The 22,175-nt window shown below is 35.0% G+C and overlaps 1 protein-coding gene and 1 long non-coding RNA gene across 22 annotated transcripts in view; one reads left to right on the forward strand and one right to left on the reverse strand.

Annotated features, from left to right (window-relative positions):
- LOC103933262 (probable LRR receptor-like serine/threonine-protein kinase At1g56140) overlaps positions 1 to 22,175 on the forward strand; it is a 99,284-nt gene that overhangs the window by 51,905 nt on the left and 25,204 nt on the right. The window contains exons 3-25 of one of the 3 annotated variants that reach the window (XM_048582768.1): positions 3,170 to 3,343; positions 3,671 to 3,857; positions 3,983 to 4,054; positions 4,387 to 4,458; positions 4,692 to 4,763; positions 5,247 to 5,318; positions 5,528 to 5,599; positions 5,690 to 5,761; positions 5,848 to 5,919; positions 6,013 to 6,084; positions 6,179 to 6,250; positions 6,422 to 6,487; positions 6,633 to 6,704; positions 6,898 to 6,942; positions 7,050 to 7,114; positions 7,354 to 7,742; positions 7,890 to 8,061; positions 8,177 to 8,305; positions 8,427 to 8,545; positions 8,678 to 8,888; positions 9,000 to 9,231; positions 9,383 to 9,533; positions 9,624 to 10,153. In XM_048582768.1, coding sequence (XP_048438725.1) covers positions 3,170 to 3,343; positions 3,671 to 3,857; positions 3,983 to 4,054; positions 4,387 to 4,458; positions 4,692 to 4,763; positions 5,247 to 5,318; positions 5,528 to 5,599; positions 5,690 to 5,761; positions 5,848 to 5,919; positions 6,013 to 6,084; positions 6,179 to 6,250; positions 6,422 to 6,487; positions 6,633 to 6,704; positions 6,898 to 6,942; positions 7,050 to 7,114; positions 7,354 to 7,742; positions 7,890 to 8,061; positions 8,177 to 8,305; positions 8,427 to 8,545; positions 8,678 to 8,888; positions 9,000 to 9,231; positions 9,383 to 9,533; positions 9,624 to 10,010 — 3,047 coding nt within the window. In that variant the 3' untranslated portion in view covers positions 10,011 to 10,153. Of the gene's footprint in view, positions 1 to 3,169; positions 3,344 to 3,670; positions 3,858 to 3,982; positions 4,055 to 4,386; positions 4,459 to 4,691; positions 4,764 to 5,246; positions 5,319 to 5,527; positions 5,600 to 5,689; positions 5,762 to 5,847; positions 5,920 to 6,012; positions 6,085 to 6,178; positions 6,251 to 6,421; positions 6,488 to 6,632; positions 6,705 to 6,897; positions 6,943 to 7,049; positions 7,115 to 7,353; positions 7,743 to 7,889; positions 8,062 to 8,161; positions 8,306 to 8,426; positions 8,546 to 8,677; positions 8,889 to 8,999; positions 9,232 to 9,382; positions 9,534 to 9,623; positions 10,154 to 22,175 lie in introns of those variants that run through there. The other 2 variants (XM_048582767.1, XM_048582766.1) reach the window with 2 other exon arrangements.
- LOC103933247 lies at positions 10,955 to 17,976 on the reverse strand. Of its 19 annotated transcripts, none has more exons than XR_007257823.1 (10): positions 17,820 to 17,976; positions 16,845 to 16,906; positions 16,585 to 16,699; positions 16,394 to 16,464; positions 16,076 to 16,140; positions 15,375 to 15,428; positions 14,806 to 14,868; positions 13,828 to 14,255; positions 12,967 to 13,043; positions 12,125 to 12,741 (listed from the first exon to the last, which is right to left on the reverse strand). It is a non-coding gene; the product is annotated as an uncharacterized LOC103933247 (long non-coding RNA). The 19 variants fall into 19 exon arrangements; XR_007257824.1 differs by having other exon boundaries at positions 12,125 to 12,785; XR_007257822.1 differs by having other exon boundaries at positions 12,125 to 12,790.

Genomic DNA, 22,175 nt, shown 5'->3' on the forward strand with positions numbered 1-22,175 from the left:
AATTTTATTTTGAAAGATTCTCTTTGATATTTCTTCTTTTTTTTTCTTTTTTTTTTTCAAAAAAGGTAGCTCCGCATGATTTTCCACTGTCCAATTATGTGTCGGTAGGGTTACAAGACCATTTTCGTTTCCCTAGGGCCCCGCTTGAAGGTGCTTTTCTTTCAGAGGACACTTTAAGAGTCTTTCCCTTGGACTAGATGATTACACACATCATTTTTAAACAAAAACACAACCCTAAACCATTTTTTTCAGTCGTGATCTGAACCACTGTAGTGCCATAACGATGGGTATCGTCATGACAGCCCATCTCATGAAGCCTCCTCTTCATCGTCCTTCCAGTCAAAATTTCAGTTTTTAATAACATGGTTTGTTTATTTATTATATGACTATTAGATTATTAAAGTTGGCTGAATTTTAGTATAATTAATTTTTAAAGAGTGACTTTGAAAGTAAAAGATTCAAATTATGTACACCAGATGAAAATAAATAAATAAAATAGAGCGGAATTATTTTAATGAGAATATTGCTATCATTACAATTAATGGAAGAGGAAATATAATGACCTAGTGTTATCTACATCCCCAAGTGAACGAGAACATTCAACAACGGCAAGTTGCTGAGGAGGAAAGCGTATGCAGAGACTTGGTCCAAATGTAAAGTTGGGTGTGAGAATGTGAGGACAAAAAGAGACTAAATTATATAAGGATTTATAAGTAGTTGTACTACTTCTCATATTACCAATTGATTTTACAAAAATGCTACTCTTACCATATATTTGTATCATTATTTATATCATCTTTCTAATAGAGATAAGATTCACATGCGTTGGCGAACACTACAGTTATTAAAGAAATAAAATAAATGATAATATAAATAGGTAGTAAGCGTAACATTACTCTTGATTTTATTGTTGAATATCAATTTTCTTAATTGGGAAAAATGTATGATACAAGTCACATATTTTGTAGCTGCCTTTCTTTTAAGAACAATACTTAGGTACTCAACAGGGAGTACAAAAATTTACTCACTTCTGATGTGCCCCAATAATATTACAACATGTAAACATGTGTATTTCAAAACTTTATCCCAATATTTGTATCTTACTAACCAAACACTCAATTATCATTTTAAACTCATAACCAAACACCTTGCATCTTCTTTCTCATTCTGTTAGATGCCATAGCTAATCCATATCCATGGACCCCAGCCACCCCATATCCTCCTTCCACCAGATCCCCCCACACCCCCCGCATCAGAGGATTTGCTCTCTCTTTCGTTCTTTCTCTTCGAACCAACATCAAAAGGAAATTAAAAAAGTGGCCGCCATTTGATCAAAGTCTTTTGGGTAAATTACAGTATACAATTCTACTAATATGATCAAAGTCTTGGCCAACTCCAGGCGGGAAATTAAAAAAGTGGCCGCCATTTGATCATACAACTTGGACAAAATATATTACAGAGTAAATTACGCTCAACTATCGGTCTAACCACAATTTCATACCTCATATTTTAAATATTGCAATGTTATATCTCGCTTAATTTTTCTGTCAATTTAACTGTTAAATGCTGATATGGTAGGAATAAAAAATTAATTAATTAATAATAAATTACTAATTCTTATTTAACAATTAAAAAAAAAAAAAAAAAAAAAAAAAAAAACTCTCGTCATTTCCCCAGAAATCGTCTCCTCCCCCTCCCTCCTCCGTCCCCCTTCTTCCTCATTCGTCCCCTTCACTCCCTCACCCGTCCCCCTTCTTCCTCGTCCATCCGCCGCCTTCGAGTCCACCGATTCGGACCAGCGAGTTCGTCATATCAGATCGGCACATCTTCAATCTGTTCGACGGGAAAGATCCGGTGTTTTGACTCCCTCCCAGGTTCTTGTGGGGGTTGCAACGAAATGATCTGGCTACGACGTCGGCGAGCACATACATGTCTTCTTCGGCATCAAAATCGGTCCGGTTTTCTTTGAAACGGCAGTGGATCGATTCGAATGATGGTTGGGAGAAATCGAATGGTGGTTGATGGAGAACCGAACGGACGGAGACGGAAATGAGAAGGTGTAGAGGTTGACACGCATCGGGGAAGCGAATCCGTAGAAGTGGTGGTAACCCAGAAAGTGGGAAAAAAAAGGGGAAAGAAAAAGCAAAAAGTTTGACTGTAATGAACTTCCATTCTTCAATGAATATTATGGAGGATTTCGAAAATCCGGAGTTCTGGGCGAATTTTCAAATGGCCACTTCTTGAATTTTTGAAAATTTAATTTCTCTAATTTAAAAAAAAAATTAATTTCTCTAATTTCTTGAATTTTCTGGGTTTGTATTTGTGTTTTTCGTTTTGGGTTTTGTTTTTGTGGGGTTCGTCGTTTTGGCTTCCTGGAACTCTCCCTTTGCAATTTTGTTTGGTAGTTTTTCTTAGAACAATGGTGAAGAAGAAGAAATTGAAGAAATGGCAGTGGGGCGAAACCCCCAGTCGGTGATGGGATTTGAAGAGAAGGAAAAGGATAAGGGGATGGTTTCTGATGCTCAGTTTTCCGAAATCTTAGTGAACTTATGATGAAGAAATCAAATTAGTTTTATGTAAAGACTGTTGGAGCAAGATGAGGGTCCGGTTTTGGTTTGCCATCAAAACCCACTTATTTGGGGTCTGGTTTTGGTTTGCCATCGAAACCCACCTGCGTTTTGCGATCGGCGGTGTATCAGTTGTTCCCGGAGGAGGACGAAAATTAGCTGTATTTTAAGGAGGACGAGGAAGAAGGGGAGCGGAGGAAGGAGTGATGGGAGGAGGAAAGGGGACGATTTCCAGGGAACAAGGAGGAGAGGTTTTTTTTTTTTTTTTTTAGTTAATTTAATTGTCAAATAAAAAATTAATAAGTTATTAATAATTAATTAATTTTTTATTCAAGTTGGCAGAAAAGTGGGTCTCGTTTCTATCACGTCATCATTTAATAGTCAGATTGACAGAAAATTTAACAAAGGTCTGATATTGCAATAAATTCATAAATTGAGAAATGACATTACAATATTTAAAATATGAAATATGAGATTGTGATTTGACATGTAGTTTTTTTGTAATCTATCCTATATTATATATGTATACGTTGTCAATGGTCTGCTTCTTATATATGACTAAAATCTAATGGTCTGCTTCTTACATGCAATGCATGATTCAGCCAGTCGGAATACAAGTGTTGGTCGTTTAAGTTCACGCCGTCTTGGAGAGCAAGTTCTGCACATGTACAATATGAAGATAAAGTTAATGATGAGGATACTATTACTCTGCTTCCTCAGCTGCTTCTGGTTTCAGCTGTCCTTTGCTCAAAATGCTACCACTGATCCATCTGAAGGTTCTCTCTCTCTCTCTCTCTCTCTCTCACACACACACACTTTGCCACATTTAAGTGTTTTTGACCAGGAACTGGGCTTTTTTCCCCTCAACAAAATGACATTTTAAGTGTTTTTGGACCATATGAAATGAAGTTTCGAGGAACTTATTTGTAAAGCCCTTTTTCTTCGCATATACAAAACATCCAAAAATTAAGGGTAATTTTCCTTTGTAATAATCAATTTGATCTTTCGTTTGGTTCGAGATAGTCTGGTAAGTGGTAACACAAGTCAAATTATGGTGTGATATAATCTAATACACACAAGGACTGAATTAACTGAGAGTGCAGTGAGTGCGTTGAACTCAATATTTGAACAATGGGACACACAAGCAATGCCGGGGCAGTGGAATATCAGTGGAGAACCCTGCAGTGGATCTGCCATCGACGGCACCGACATTTATGGGGACAATAACAACCCAGGCATTGTTTGCAACTGTTCTTACGACAACGGTACTACATGCCACATCACCAAACTGTATGTTAAGCTACTCTCTCTTGATGAACAAGATTTCCATGCCTCTGCTGATTTTTCACTTGCTACCTATATATGTTAACGTCATAATTTGACTGTGTCGCTCCATGCCACTGCTGATTTTCCAGGCAAGTGTATGCTCTTAACAAACGAGGGGTGTTTCTGAAAGAATTTGTGGCTCTGAGATATCTCACATCTTTGTATGAATTTTTTTCAACACCCTTCTCTGTTTTCGGTTCATCAAAATCATATATTGGATATTAAAAATTGTAGAATTATAAGAGAGATGAGCCAAAAGCTCGCTTCCAACAACACCGATACTGTCTCCAGCTTGATAATCACCACCTGCACAATCCGTCAGGTGTGGGGTTTATCTCAAAGGGCCTCATATACAAAACATGGTGATGTTGTAAGATTTGGATATTTTAACTCTTCTTTTTTTATTTCTCTAGCCGATGTGGGATTTCAACAAAAATATGGTGATGTTGTAAGATTAAGAGTTAACGATTACACTTCCTTTCAATTTTTGTAGGAATATCAGTAAGAATTATTTCACCGGTCCCCTACGGGCATTCATTGGCCATATGTCTGCATTGACTGAATTGTAAGTAGTGAGAGAACATTTCTTCAAGTACTCATACTTCTGATGAGACCCGTAGCAATTTGTATACTTCATTTTGAATATCATAATCTACAGTTATGTTCTTTACACCTTTTCGCTACTATTTATGCCGTAATCTACAAAAAATCATTATGCTTTTATTGAATAATGCAGTACTAGTTTCCTGTTATGTAATGTAATTCATTGGCAATAACGCAGTACTCATCTCCATTCAGGTATATTCCCTTCAATTCATTCTCTGGGCCCATCCCCAAGGAGCTTGGAAACCTTAAGGAGCTAACTCAGCTGTAAGCCATGAAAAATTAGAGAGTGTACAATAAAATTTTGCGTCGTAAACATTAGATACAGAACCTGTTGTTATAAGCTAAAAATATGGTTATGAATGAACAATCGAAGAACAGAAAATAAGAAGGATAACAATGGAAGAATATTCTGAAGGTTTCTCTCTAGCAGAGCATATTCTCTTCATCTCTCTACAATTCACACACACTCTGTGCTTTACATAACCGTTGGAATCCAAGGTGGATTCTCTCTCTTCACAAAACAATCTCAGCCTTACATCTAGCTAGTTGCTAGGATCATTACACCTGGCATTATTTGCCTTACTACATTAGAGCTGCACACTTGGTATTTTAAACTCAAGTGAATACACAAATTTGATACACATCTTATTTCCTAATCAGCTGTAGACTTACAATTCAACACAACCTTCTATCACTCTTCAATAATTGCTTTCAAGTAAGTGTTTGCCCGTTCAACATGACTTGCAGGGACATCCGATCAAATAATTTCTCCGGAACACTCCCTCCAGAACTTGGTAATTTAGTCAAGCTCGAGCAACTGTAAGTGCTTCGTTAATTCCTTACGGATGAGCAAAAATTGCACTTTATCGTATGAAATGGGTATTAATCAGTTGCCTTATGATTTTCACCAAGATGCAAGCCCTGTAAGAACGGCTCTTAAATCGTATTTTAGATTTGTTCGTTTATCCAGTACTTTGAGATTTCTTTTCTTGGATGAGCTTAGTATAAGTCAACTTTTTGAATTTTAGCTGGGCATCGGACAATCCTTTCTCAGGAAAGATACCTGATTTCATAGGGAATTGGACACAACTCACTTCTTTGTAAGTAGAGAAACCTTTGATCTTTTGCAGTTTATGAAAGCAGACCTGAGATGGATAATTTGTTCACAAGCTTCTTATATGTTTCTGTAGGAGATTTCAAGGGAACTCTTTCGAAGGCCCAATACCAACCAGCTTTTCTCAACTGATCTCATTGGAGTCTCTGTAAGTACAAATGTTTCAAAAATTGTAATTCTCTCTCTCTTTCTCTGAAGACGGGATTTCAGTTTATTTTGCATATAATGATGTAGGCGAATCAATGATATATACAATGGGAGCTCTTCTCTGGATTTCATAAAAAATATGAAAAACTTGACTGAATTGTAAGTGAAGATTCTCATCGATCCAGATACTTTCATCAAATTTGATATCTTACTCCATCTACTTTTATCAAATTTTATGTTTTTGGAATACAGAACACTACGAAACGCATTAATCACTGGTACCATCCTATCTGATATTGGAGAATATCAAAGTCTACAGACACTGTACGTACAAGCAAATATAAGCTTGAGTCCCAACGAGACCAATTCGTTTTCTTTCATTCTGATTGCTCCTCTCAACTCATCGTTGGTGTTGCAGGGATCTGAGTTTCAACAATTTGACAGGCCAACTCCCAAGTTCTTTGTTCAACTTGAGTTCTCTTACATCCTTGTAATCCCCGTCTTTATTTTTATTTTTTTCTTGCCTTATCATACATAAGTTATCAAATCTTCAGCATTCCCTACTTTGATTGAAGATCAGACCTTTTGTGCACATCTGACCTTTTGTTTGTTCATCTCTTTTTCTTTTCTGGGTGCCTTCTACTATAATCGAAATGGCCAGGTTTCTTGGAAACAATAGTCTCTCCGGATCTCTTCCGAGCCAAATGCCCGGCCAACTTGAGACTATGTAAGTCCTCGTTTCTTATAGTCATATAGAATGCACGGTGCATGTATGTGTGTGTATAATCGTAAGCATTCTAATCCTATCTTACACAAGTTCTTAATAACTTTCATGCATTTTGTGTCTTTTGATTCTATTTTGTTATTTGCAGAGATTTGTCTTACAATTTTTTATCGGGAAGCTTTCCCGAGTGGGAGGACAAAATATCGCAACTATCGCAACTGTACGTTTCCTTTTATCTTTCATGTTCATTTTATAGTTTAAATCACCAGAACATGTTCGGACAAAAAATTATCGTTGAGATTCGTTTTCACAGTGCTACTTGCCTGCTTACTAAGTTTTGATCCTGTACATGGAATTTTCATTTGATAAAGATATAGTTCTTCGTATGTTGATTGATTAATGATTTTATGCAGGAACTTAGTGGTCAACAACTTCACATTTGACAGTTCAAACATAACGTGGGTTGAAGTTTCTCTTACTCGTTTTTTAGACAAGCAATACAATCACTACTCTCCCCCTACATGTTTCTATTTGGATAACTAATAATTTTTCTCTGTGTTTGCAGTAGTACTGTTACTGGATTGAATTGCCTCCAGAGAAATTTTCCATGCAATCGAAATACCCCACGATGTAATCTGCTCTTATGTCACCCATCATTTACTATTTTAACGAAGCGTCTTGTTAGAGGAAAAGGCATTGCTTCTTTAGTTATGTATACATATGGATATAGATAGGAAGCATGTTTCCATAAGTTCAGTAATACGCATAACTGGTTAGAAATATGTGACTGAAGAACATTAGTCTGAGTCTTCAATTTGAAGTTTCATCGCTAATCATGGATAGATTCTGGTATTACATGAAACTTACAGATGCAAACTTCTCAATCAACTGTGGTGGACCGCAAATGAAGGGACGTGATGGCATATTGTATGAGAGTGACTACTCAATTCTTGGTCCAACAACATTCAGGGTATCCAGTACAGAGAATTGGGCTGTCAGCAATGTCGGTTCGTTTTCTGACGGAGATAACCCCCCCGCATCGGTGCACAAGACCCTTGCACAAGTCACTGGAACAGATGTGACCCCGGCGCTTTACCAGACTTCAAGAATGTCCACAGGATCACTGAGATACTATGGCCTGGGCCTTGTGAATGGGCCCTACACTGTAACATTGCACTTTGCAGAGACGGTTTATGAAAGTCAAAATTTGTATGCTTGGCAAAGTCTAGGACGGCGTGTATTTGATATCTATATTCAGGTAAGACTACTTATAGAATAAAAATTCTTAACTTATTTGAAGTAAACACCTCATTGGATAGGTTTTCGATGTTTTAAGCTACATTAACTAAATACAGTGATTTAAAGGAGACTAGAATTATCACCTACCTCTTCATTTGGTTGCTAGGGTACCCGCAGGATGAAGGACTTTGACATATCGAAGGAGGCAGGTGGTGTTAACCGAGCAGTTGTGAGAAAATTTAATGTTAACGTGTCCGAGAATTATCTTGAAATTCATCTGTTTTGGGCTGGTAAAGGGACTTGTTGCCCACTAATAGCAGCTATCCATGCTACTTCAGGTATAGTATGTGTTAACTTATAAAGATTTCTTGTGAGTGGTTTAAATGTATTTTTCTGCTGTTAATTGACATTGAAGAATTCGTCTGTTTTATCACTTAGATTTTACAAAGAAGAATTTTACAAAGAAGAGCAAGACTGGGTTGACAGTTGGTATTGCAGTTCTTGTTGGAGTTGTGAGCTTGCTATTAATATTTGCGATTCTATATATGAGGAGGAAAAAATCAGAAAAAGAAGATGATGAAGGTAAACGACCATATCATTACTGGTACCCAATTCAAGTTTCTCTGCTCTGACATTAACACACAGAAGTAAGAATGCTTTCACGAAAGTAAAACTTACGTCATACTGTTTTGTGAATGTGCAGATATTCTAGGATTAGGCCCCCGGCCATATACTTTCAGTTATGCTGAATTGAGAGCTGCAACTGAAGATTTTAATCCTTCAAATAAGCTAGGAGAGGGAGGATATGGCCCCGTTTATAAGGTGAAATTCGTATTACATCAATATCATGTACTTGAAGTAATGACAAGAGAAAGGAGAGAGAGCAAGAGAAGAAAATAGCTTTTGTTTTCTTTCCTTTCACGTTACGAAATTGTCTTTCTGTGTACATTGTAGGGTACACTTTCTGATGGTAGAGTAGTGGCTGTGAAGCAACTTTCAGTATCATCTCACCAAGGGAAGAGGCAATTTGTATCTGAAATTGCTACCATATCTGCTGTGCAACATCGGAATTTAGTGAAATTGTATGGATGCTGCATTGAAGGCAGCCACCACATTTTGGTTTATGAGTATCTTGAAAACAAGAGCCTTGATCAGGCACTTTTTGGTACAAACCTATCTACCTTTAGGTTGCATAAAAATAACATTGTTTGCAATTTCAAGCACTCTAAAATTGTTAAGAAATGTTTCTGATTGGATGTGTTCACTAATATTTCAGGAACAAGTAACTTGCACCTTGATTGGCCTACTCGATTCAATATATTGTTGGGAACAGCAAGAGGACTTGCTTACCTTCATGAGGAGTCAAGGCCAAGGGTTGTACATCGAGATGTCAAAGCTAGTAATATTTTGCTCGATGCAGAACTCTCCCCAAAAATATCAGATTTTGGATTGGCAAAGCTTTATGATGACAAGAAAACCCACATCAGCACCCGGGTTGCAGGGACAATGTAAGCCATCCTTTATTGTTTTTCCATAGGTTACATATATTATAGCCACACACATTTATACTTGCATGAAATTATAAGACACATCATGTTAATAATGCCACTAACGATCTCAAGAAACATTGTGCAACCATTTGATTATCTTGCATTGTAGAGGCTATTTGGCACCAGAGTATGCATTGTTTGGACATTTGACAGAGAAGGCCGATGTGTTTGGTTTTGGAGTCGTTGTTTTGGAGATCCTCAGCGGAAGACCAAACTCTTACAATAACTTGGATCCAGAAAAGATTTATCTTCTTGAATGGGTAGGAATTGCTTTCGCTTAGCTTCATTTTGGCATTGTTGTGAAGAACTTATTTATACGTTCCTTTGACCGTGGCATGATGTTTTTTTAGGTATGGACTCTACATGAAAACGACCAAACTCTGGGGCTGGTGGATCCAAGATTGACAGAATTTGATGAAACCGAAGCAACTAGATTGATAAGAGTAGCTCTCATGTGCACACAGGGATCACCGATGGCACGGCCATCTATGTCACGCGTGGTTGCAATGCTCTTTGGAGACATTGACATAGGCATGGGCACTGTCATATTGAAGCCAAGCTATTTGACAGATTATGATTATAAAGATGTAACAACATCGTTAACAAGTAGATTTTTGGTGGAGGATGATACCCCATCAACTTCATCCAAGGGTAGTAATGTTCGCCTCAACTATCAGTCGGGAGGCAGCAATGCAAGTGGTGTTTCTGTAAACGTCACTCAAATCACTGCTAGCTAACATTAGAGGAGAAGGAAGGTGATAAATATCGAGAACTGATTTTCACATGCTCTTTTTACCCCCTTTGTGCACCCTTGTACTTGTTTTGGACCCTTTCCTTTTATATAATACACATTTTAATAATTAATTCTAATTGTACTTTAGCTTTGGCTTTTGGTAGTGGGCAGGGGACTGGCATGCCAGATTTGAATACACCTTAGCAGATCGATGTATATCCTACTTATTCATACACAATGTTTATAGATATGTTCATGAACCACCACCACTAGATGGAGATCCCACCACTAAAATTTAAGAATGTGTTCAGAGAATTCAGATAATTTAATAAGGCCTTTTTGGGTCAATAAATTGAGCCTTGATTTTGATTGGATGTGTTCACTAATATTTCAAAGACAAGTAACTTGCACCTTGGCTGGCCTACTTGATTCAATATATTGTTGGGAACAGCAAGAAGACTTGCTTACCTCCATGAGGAGTCAAGGCCAAGGATTGTACATCAAGATGTCAAAGCCATTAATATTTTGCTCGATGCAAAACTCCCCCCAAAAATATCAAATTTTGAATTGCCAAAGCTTTATGATGACAAGAAAACCCACATCAGCACCCAGGTTGCAAGGATAATGTAAGCCATCCTTCATTGTTTTTCCATAGGTTACATATATTATAGCCACACACACTTATACTTGCATGAAATTTTAATACACATCATGTTAACAATGCGACTAATGATCTCAAGAAACATTGTACAACCATTTGATTATCTTGCATTGCAGAGGCTATTTGGCACCCGAGTATGCAATGCGTGGACATTTGACAGATAAGGCTGGTGTGTTTAGTATTGGAGTCGTTCCTTTGTAGATCCCCAGCAGGAGACCAAACTCTACCAATAACTTAGATCCAGAAAAGATTTATCTTCTTGAATGGGTAGGAATTGCATTCCCCTAAGCTGTATTTTGGCATTGTTGTGCAAAACTTATTCACCCTTTCCTTGGACCATGGCATAATGTTTTTCAGACATGGACTCTGCATGAAAACGACCAAATTCTGGCGTTGGTGGATCCGAGATTGACAGAGTTTGACGAAATTGAAGCGACTAGACTGATAAGAGCAGCTTTCATGTGCACGCAGGCATCACCGATGACAAGGCCATCTATGTCACGCGTGCTGGCAATGCTCTCTGGAGATATTGACATAGGCACTATCATGTTGAAGTCGAGCTATTTGACAGATTATGATTTTAAAGATGTAACAACATCGTTAACGGGTAGCTTTTTGGTGGATGATGGTACCCCATCAACTGCATCCAAGGGTAGTAATGCTCGCCTCAACTATCAGTCGGAAGGAAGCAATGCAAGTGGTGCTAACACTCCTTGGATTCACCCTGCGCCTTCTGTAAACATCACTCAATCACTGCTCGTTTGGCATTATTAGAGAAGGAAGGTGATAAATAATGGGAAATGATTTATGCATGCCTTTTATCCTTTTGTGCACCTCTGTACTTGTCCTTGGGTCTTTTCTGCCTCTAAGGTTTTGGCTATGATGATGTATATCTAAAATAACATACAATTTTATAGATATTTGAGTCAAACTTTCATGTCAATTTTGTGTTAGTATGTTGCAGTGTAAATCTCCTCTTTTAATCGAAGGGAAAAAAAAAATGGATGTTTCTTTTTCTATAGTTGGTGCTATTCACACTACCATTTTAATTTCTCACATTTTTTTGGTAATTTTTGTCTTTTGGTCTTTTTTAATTCATTCGATCCGACGGTCGAAAATTAAGAATGGGTGGAGGTAAAATAGGTGTGAATAGCACCACCCTTTTCTATCTGATAGCCAAGTATGTATAATAAAACATAAGCAATCTTAGCAGATGCCTATAAACAAAAGCCACGAGTTGGCTCTAGATGAGTTAATGCCAATTGTTGATTCATTAGTGTCACCCTAATGTAACTCTTTGGTAAGGTTTTTGCATAAGCCAACTCTTTTACATGAATGATTATTAATTGTTTGTCGATCAATGTCACCTGAAGAAAATCTTTGATTATTAATTGTTTCTCACATGAGTGGTCTCAACGGTAGGGCTGGGTAAAACCAAAATGTAGGGAAGTTCATGCTCACCAAAGCAAATCTCAGTTGAAAAATAACCTCGAATCAATCAAAAATTCCAAAGCAAGATCAACCCGTTTAAGGCTGTGGTGCTCATCTAGTTGTCTTTGTGCCCTTTTTCTTTACATTTGGAAGTGCCAGTGCCAGATCACTTGAGGCAACAAGTCCAGGCCCCACATTTTATTCGTTTCTATTGCCTCCACTCAAAGTGACTGTTAGAATTTGAACGTTATAAGCCTACTATTTTCCAATCCCACTTTTTTAGTTCTTGTCACTCACTTTGCTCTTCTCTACAAAAGTATCAATTACATGTACACACACACACACACTTATTAGCAACACATATACCCCTATATATACTTTCTCTTAGTCTCATCAGAACTCAAAGAAAGGAGAGCTTTGGAGAAGTGAAAGTAGTAGCATAAACTAGAAGAACAAAGGGAGACATCTTAATCTCCCCCCAGAAGCTGAAGTTGCTGCCTGTCAAGAAGTGTTTGTATGTGGTCAAGGCAAACACCTTCTTGACCATCTTATCTAGCTTCAAATTCGCATTCACTACCCCTTCTAGAATCACATCGAACACGTTCCCAAAATCAACCGTCCAGTCCTGGCTTTTGATCAAAGTCTGCATATATTTCTTCATTGCTTTCACCAAATATTTCTATAGTTCTACTCTAGTAGTCCAATTGACAGAAAAAAATAGCAAGTGTGATTTTATTCGCTGCTTTGAATGTGTTGTAAAGATAATACCACCAACTAAGGGTGGCAATTGATTCTTGTAATAACATACTATAAAAGCAAAGGTATGGATAAAAAAGAAAATGCATCCTTTGAAAGATATAGAACAAACCTGAAATTCAACGAATTGTTCTTTTACAAAGCGCAACACCAAACTTGATTTCCCAGCTCCAACATCCCCAGAAGCACCTGAAGAAGAACATCAAACATCACTGTGGTGATCATGACATGCAATACCCAAAGAAAATAAACCTACTCATCACATAATGCTACAATACATATGCCTACATATCCATAATTCCTATGTTTACGAAACATCTTTCGATAAATCACAACCTTCATTTTAAAATGGACTTTTGTATTTGTATTTTGCTTGTGAGTATGGTCTTGGTTAAAACTTAGCATTCTAGCATTTACTTATATGATATCATACAACAAGAAAGCTTTGAGACCCGTGTCACAGTTTATTGTATTCTCGGAGACCCTCAAAATACCAAAGCTAGACAGAGATAAACAACAACACGAAAGAGAAATTTCTACTTTACATGTACACTGACATTTGCACGTGCAGAGCTCTCTTTCCTCATTTCTTTTCTTCCTCACCTTTTGGTTCTTTCTCCTAGATTAAGGAGATTGTTGTTTTGTTTTTAGTGGTTGCCATCATCATCACATTCAAATCAACTTTAGTTACTACTAGCCTCCCTACACGCACTCACACGCGTGCGGAAGACCCTTTTGTAATTGAGGCGTTCTACACGCGACTTATATAATTTAAATCATAACAAAATAACAGTTGATCTCTAATCTAATTGCAGACACAATCTACAAAACCGCCTTCTATTGAACTTGTGAAGTGTGGGGTGGAGACCTGAATGTAACAAATTGGTGTTAAGTGAATAATTCCAAACATATAAAATTTTGATCATCACACCGAACGCAAACAGAACAATTAAATAAAGAACTGAAGGCATACACAATCTAATTAGACAAATAAGTGAGCTTTCCCATGCCGAAATCTGAAAGACCAAAAGAAATATCTCATTACACAGAAGACAAAACTTAGCAGGACAAAACTTAAAACTAATCAAACATGGTGAACCAATTATAGAGAACATAACCCTTGTAACCAATCGGGAAAAGATGCTTTTAAATCCCAGAAGAAAATAAAAATTAAGAGGAGTTTTTAATAAACCATCATTTCAATTATTTTCCAGTCTTACAATTGGGATTAAACATAAAATATAACTAAAAATGCCAACTTTCTAAAAAAAAACTACGACTATTTTTACAAATTTCCATTACCCAATACTGAAAAATGAGAATCACGAAGCAATGAAGAACAAAACACAGGAGAACCAAAAAGTTAAAAACAACACGTAACCATTTCAAAGACCCAAAATCCTGCAAGGAAAAAAAAAATCCCATAAAATCAGTACATCAGCGCTCCCTGCAAAACCCCAAAATCAGAAAATTATAAAAAGAACCCAAAATCAATGGTATGTTCCCCCTTTCTCCATCATTCAGTAACTAATGACCTAATGGAAAAGAACCCAAAACAGACAGCTTAAAATATGGAAAGTGCTTATAAAAGCTCATGAATAACTTTCAAAGCCTGCATGGAAATGGTATAGCGCAGATAACAACACACAATAAAACTTTGCACAGTATAACCTAGATCCGATATGTTGCATTCCCCAAACACAGATTGTTCAAAATTAATTTCGTCTCCGTCTTCTTTCAAATCTGATAAAATCCCCAAAACACAAAAAACAGCAGCTAACTATTTTTTACTCTGTAAACAACAATATGCATCTTAACCCATTTAACATATTCATAAAATAACATCAAACACATTTAAGCATGAGATAATATAGAAGTGAAGTCTCACAACTTTCATAAAAAATTATTACTTTCTTAGAGAAAGGCTTGAAAAAATATGTAAATTACTCACCTCTATTACAAAAATGTTACAACAGCTGATAAAAAAGGCCAAAAATACGAAAAGCCGCACCTCCTGAAATAAAAAACAGAACCAAACAACACATTCACAATATCAATCTAAACGATATCCAGAAAAAAAGAAAAGAACAAACAAAACCCATTTAAATATACAGAACAAACCAAAAAAATGAAAGAACTGAAGCCAGTAAGAAAATGACAAATCTGATACAGCAAAAGGTAACATAATCTATATCGATTTAATTATCCATCCAAAAAGACTTTTGAACGAAGAATATTTTTAAGGATCCAAACAACCATTAAACTAAACAATTAAAAGTAAAAACAGCAAAGCATTCATTGAAGAAATATATATATATATATATACATACATACATACATATATATATATATATATATATTATAACGTATTTGGCTCTTTATACCTAAAAGAAAAACATTGGCTTTCTTGTATGCACTGAAGTATGCATGTGTCTGAAATTTACAATCTATAGAGACTCAATCTCAGACTCAAAAGACATTTAAAGGAAAAGTAATAAGAAAAATAAGTAGTGGTTATACCTATACTCCATGTGCGGACTCCAATTTTCAATCACAATTCAAAATTCAAGAGGCCTATAAATCAACCACATAGGAAAGGATCAGTAGAAGAAAAATAAAAACAACTGAAGCCAAAATAGCATCTAACAAATCATTTAGAACCATCACAGAAAACAATTTTTGCATATAAGTAATTTAAAGGAATACCATCAGGTCATGCATATATACAACGTACCCAATTAGATTAGTAGCGCATCAACAATTGATGATCAAAAAGTTATTCAACCTCAATTGCTTGAATCTAATTAACTCAAAGATAATAAACAGTCCATTTAATGCACGGGCTGACTGTCAATTTTACAAAACCATAATTCTGTGCAGTTCAAAAACCAAGTGGAAGAATAGGCAAAAACTATCTCATCGCCTGTAAATGTAATTAACTAAATATTAAACTTCACAGCCACAAATAAACCTAAATTCCTCCTAAAACTATCTCATTTAAGCTTGATTTTACTATTATCTATAAGTGTGGTAAAAAATGGGAGGCCAAACGATTTGTTAACAAAAAAGGTAGACATAAAAGTAAAAGGAACAGGGCAGACATTAGTTGAGGAGAAGCTAATGTCACCTTGAATTGACGACAAACAGTTCTTATCTTCTCGAATTAACGAAGATAAGTACCATATTTTGTTAATTCAAGGTAATATAAAAAGAAACTATACCTGTACAGTGTTCAGATGTAGCAATCCTATGCAATCAGCCAAATGATGGGTGTCCTCTCAAAGATCTGTATATCCATTACAGACTAATCTTCAGTCTTGCAGAAAATGATATGTTGACTACAGATTCCCATGCTACTAAAAAACACAAATAATTCTATCTACAAACCAAATAATATGTGCAACTTTATGCTACAATGGTAGAATAAGATGGTTGTACAGGACGACACAAAGATCGAGATTTTTTTTTACTTCTAAAATTCTACACACTTTCGAGCCCTAAATTTTCCCGGAAACAAAAGAAAGTGAAAGAAGTCGTACCTGGTTTGAGAGAGTGGACGCTATCAGCGAGTTTGGTGGAGCAGTGATGGCGGAGATCTCTGGTGAGAAAGCTAATAAGATGGACAAAATCATTGAACAAAAAAAACCTTGATTTTTAAAATTAAAGTCAACAAAAATTTGAACAAAGAAAAGAGAACTCAAACCCGAAACAAATAAGTCGGAGAACTCACCAGGAAACCCAAAGTGTCTGCAGGATTGGCGATTTCCTGAAAACCAAGCTTTTGTAGGTTTAAAATTTCTTCCCTAAGGCAACAGATCCAACATTCTCAACTTTAGCTATTTCAGCTACATAATAGAAAGAAAAAAAAATTAATTTATATAATTAACTAATCTGATTTAAGATTAATCGAAAAGCTTAGAAATTTCAGCTTTAAAATTACATGTCAGGCTGCAAATCTAATAAAAAGCGTAGAATTTTAAAAATGCTGACCTTAAATACAGAGGCCTTCGCAGGCTGCAAAGAAACGTCAGAAACCCGAAAAACCGGATCTCCTGAAACCAAAAACAAAACCAAATTAACCACCATCACCCATAATTCGAAGCCACAAACAAAATCCCCAATATTACAACCCAAATATTTAAACAAAAAAACCCATTTATAAATCCAAATTTACACTCCCAAGTGCAAGACTCTAAGCTCCAACTGTTCTTTCTCAACTTTAGCTATTTCAGCAACATAACATAAATAAATAAATAAAATTAATTTAACTATAATTAACTAATATGATTTAAGATTAATAAAAAAAAAACTTGGAAATCTGCTTGAATTCAATCTCAAAATTGAAAACGAACACTTCACTTTTACAAAAGTTGTACAAAGCGAAAAAAAAAAAAAAAAAAAAAAAAAAAAAAGAACAAATCAAAGTCTCACAAAGGGCCACAACGACAGCAAAATTGCAACAGAAAGAGGAAAAATGTTCAATCAAACCTTTGGATAACTCTTCTCAGGCACACAAATTCAAAGCCACAAAAATCCAATCTAAAACATCGATTCACAGACTGAGATGCACAAAATGATATATTAACAAATCCAAAACGAAACACAAAAATTAAGAACCAACAAGCAAATAAATACTGATATCCCCTGCATACGTGAGCACACGTTCAAAAAGCCTCTCAAAGGCTGAGATTCAACTTTCAAATATGAAGACTTTAAGCCACAATTGTTCTTTCTTAACTTTAGCTACTTCAGTTAAAATCACACCTCAGGCTGCAAGTAGAATCACACTGAACGCAAACAAAAATCAGAAACAAAATACGAACGAAGAACTGAAAATTTCGGTGAAAGCACTGAGAGAGATGAGGAGGAATAACAAATGATTTACTGGAAATATGGAAAAAAATCAGATCAAAATTCGGACAGAAATAAACAATACACATTAGGGATTTGGGACGGGGGACGAACCTGTTTGGCGGATTGGAGCCGGGATCGGATCGACGATGCGATGTGTAAAAAATGAGCGTTGAGGGAGCGGAGCAGCAGCAGCCAACACTTCCCTGCAGTACTTGAAAACCCAGATCAAACCAACCCAAGTTTCAAGGCCATTGTGCCCGTAGCCACGTCATCACTTAATGGCAGAGTTATCAGTTTGATTAAAAGATTGTTTTAAAATTAACTGTTTAGGTATGACTCTAGAATAAAAAAAACTTAATGTACCAAATGTTAAAAATCACGAAATTTAAATAAACTGATATTTACCCAAAATTTAAAGAACTAAATTTAACAACCACTGCTTGTTTAGTATGACACAGATTTCCTCCGTTTGATTGCTAAAATAATGTTCAGAAACAAAACAACTTAATTTCCGTTCTATGTCGTGGTGGATGTTTATTTTAACTAGCTTATTGAGTTTATAACTTATGAATTTAAGATCTTCAGCTTTAATATTTAAAGATTAATTTTTTTTTAGTGAAGTGGTTAAAGAAGAGTACAAGAAACGTTCTGTTTATTCCTCCATAATAGATCAAGGAAGGTGAGTTGATCCTAAGATTTAAATTTTAACAATTCAACTTTAAATGCTGGCATATTATGGTAGATTGAATATGGTATTTCAAGTTTTAACCCTTTACTGTTTTTTTTTTTAATCAATATTTGGCAAGCTATCATACATAATAACATAACTTAAGACTCGTTTGGATGTATTTTTAAAATAACTAAAAACACTTTTAGAGAAAATGTTTTTGAGTTCCAAAAGCATTTAAAGTGTTTTCTGCAAGAAACACCAGTTATGTGCTTCTTCGAGGAAGCATTTAAGTGCTTTTCTAGGATTTACTTGCATTTTTACTAAAAATTGGTTATAAAAATATTTTCACTAAAAGCGCTTTCAATTATTTTAAAAGCACATTCAAACGAGCTCTTAGCACTTGCCAAAACAATTAAACATGTAATATAACTTAGCATTTACATTTTTCATTTACAGTTGGTAGCCACAAATCAACTGACTCAACTTTATATCAATATTGGAGCCTTAAAAGTGTAAGTCATCTTTTTCATTCTATTTTATAAAATGAATTAAGTTCTGAAGTTTATATATTCTGAAACTTAAGTATTACACACACACACATATATACATATCACTTCATAAAGATAATACATGTAAATACAAAAAAAATTTACAATTTTTTGTATCCAGGCTGTATCGATGAAATATTTTTTTATGTAAAAATTTTCTGACATTTTAAGTGTAAAGAATATTGATGCCTGAAATCCTGTCATTAGTTTTTTTTTCCAACAGAATTTTACAATCGGTTGAATTCTTTTCAAATATGCATAATTTCTTTGTGCGGTTTATCTTTTAGTTTCTTGGTCAAGCAAATTTATATGTCTTTTTTCTCAGTTTATTCTTCTCGAGATTAGTTGTGTTTTGTGGGTTTAGTTAGGGGAACTGAATTAACTATTTTTTTTTTTGGGGGTTTTCTTTCAGAATGTGTTGAATCACTTTATTTGTTGTTTAGCTTATGTTGCGTTTAGATTCGGTGTTATGAAATACTCATGACACTACTCACCAAGGTACAAAACCATCAGCAGGTATCTCTGCAAAATCAGTACATTGTCATTTTATTTCTTTAATTTTTGTTTAACCATCCGTAATTCCCAAACCCAAACAAAGCATCAAATTAATATAAATTTTTTTTCAAAAAGATCTGGGTTAAAGAAAATTTTCGGAGTTAATTCATAATATTTTAGAAAAGGTTTATCCTATTCTATTTTGATTTGAGGTAACTATCAATTTACTTGGAAATATTTATATGCCAGGTTAAATATGCCATTTGACAAAGTATGGTTTGTTCCTAGATTCTGTAATTATTTTCATTTTATTCAGGATTCATTCAAGTTCCAATTTGAACTATTTGAAAATGTTTATGTAATTCGAAGTACCTAATTGGTTTTTTACCAATATACAGGACTCAAACACTGAAGAATACCTGCTTTCTCCCTCTCTCTCATGATGATTGATGTGGAGAAGCAGCCCCGGAGAAGGTGAGAATCCAGCCTTTCCAAATTGCACAATTAGAAGATGTTGCCAAATACTTAATATTTTATTATTGCCAAGGTGAATTTGAACCACATTATTGCTGATCCATTGTGAGGATTAACCCACTCCTCCATCCACTTAATATGGATAATATCGTTTGTTAAAAAAAATATTGCATTTAATAGAGTTGGGTGTTTCGTATCCATTCAACAAATTTTATACCGAATTTAAAAAACAAATATACAAGTAAAATAGTAGGTCAAATTCAATATTAGTTATCTTAACTTCTGTTTAGTAGATGTACTCTATTGTAGGGTTTAATGAATATTATTTTTAGTTGATAATTAATTGACGATTAATTTATTCCATTATTCATTATTTTATCGCCAAATATTTTGAATATTCATTAGCAAAAGATATAGGGGTAACTATTTAATTAATAGAATTTTAATGGTGGATTGCATTTCTTCAGTTATAAATATAGTGAACCCATTATTCAATACTAGCTCAATAGTCATAATGTTTTTCTCTATCTTTATTTTTGAATTTTGATATATAATCTATTTGAGATTTCTACAGAGAATAATCTATTTGAATTTTAACATTAGCAATTTCCTCTATGTATATAATGTGTTGAGTTTGTAGAATAATTGTGGGCTTTTGCCCAGGCTGATCAAAGAGAAATCAGGTCTTAGTCACAATCGTATAAAAAACATGATATGCAAGGTATAGAAGAAATATGCGCAACTTTGAATTTAATGAATTGTGGTGTTTTGTCTTCTGGGTTTCTAACCTTTTAATATTGGAAGACCTAAAACATCATTCCAATGTATCATTTCTGGAATTATTTTGGTAGATATGGAATACATACGTTACATCCTTAGGAGTATAGTGTTTGCCTTTTTTTGAGAGCAACCATTTCAAGGTTTGATTCATAGGGTGAACATTGACAATATCCGCATTAAAGGGACACGGTTAGTACGTTTTAAGTTTTGTTACGTTATTTTCACAGAATTAAGAGAATAATTTTATGTTCATATTGAATATTCATTCATGCTCACATATTTATATGAGTAGAATCTTTGATTGTTTCATCTCATTTGGGATTTTACTTTTTAGTGAATGTACAGTTTTCATCTCATTTGAGATTCTACTTTTTAAAAGTGGTCAATGAATATATCCATTCATGTTAATACTTAATAGTGCTGCTCTAACAAGTTTGTGATTTACAGTTTCAAGAATAATGCTCTAAATTGCGCTTCATGAACAACTTATACAAAGTTAGCAAATGCTAAGGTAATTGTTTCTATGTGAGTGAATCTAATTTATAAATTCATATTCTCACTGGGTTGTATCTTTGCTAATTGAATTTCTATCATAACTGTTTTCACCATTTTTTAAAAAAAAAATTTATTGGAGTAAACGCAACACCATATGATTTAAAATACAGCTTTTACTAGCTTTTACTAGCTCAGTTCATGGGACAACATCTTCTGCTACCTCAACCAACGGTACATGACGAAAACTTTTCATGTTCCAATCGTAATCTTTTTTGCATGTAAACATCTTCTTAACGTTTTCAACGTAAATAATATTAATCTTCTATATTACAATCTTCTATATCTTTGATACAATTTATTTTGCAATTTCTAATCCCGCAATAACGCGCAGACACTGTTTTCTAATATATACTGGATGTCGACACACGTTATGGCAAACTCTACACTTATGATTGCCATGTTAGGTCATCCTCAAACAGACAATGACCGAAGCTCGCCTAATTAGGCTAATTTCCTGCATGTCGTTTTGAATTCTTAAATACGAATTGACCCTATATGCCAAGTGGCCAACTTCCGCATATTATTGTTGAGTATATTAAAAAACCTCCCACTATAAATGTTTTTCTAATTTGTAAATGGGAAACGAAATTGAAAGGGAATAAAATTGACAAGGAATGAATTTAAACTTTCGTGATGATGAGGAATGAAAAGGCTTTATGAAGAATTTGATTACCATGTTTACTTTTTTGTTTTGAAGAAAAGGACTACATGGTGGCAAAGCTACGAAAATGCATCTTTTTAAAAGTCGAAAAACTCATAGAGGCATTTCAATCTCTCTGACTACCATCTTGTGTTGTTCTAATACATGTTCAATTATGTAAATGCCTTTGCAGTTTGGTCAATTTTATTGAAATTTCAAACAATATTTTTGTCAAGGTGTGCCATCGAAAACACATGGCCACAAATTCCACCAATTATTGGGTGGATTAGAAGGACCAAATTAGA

The sequence above is a fragment of a genome, unplaced genomic scaffold (assembly GCF_019419815.1).
Source record: "Pyrus x bretschneideri cultivar Hongxiangsu unplaced genomic scaffold, Pyrus_bretschneideri_v1 Contig19, whole genome shotgun sequence".
NCBI lineage: Eukaryota > Viridiplantae > Streptophyta > Magnoliopsida > Rosales > Rosaceae > Pyrus > Pyrus x bretschneideri.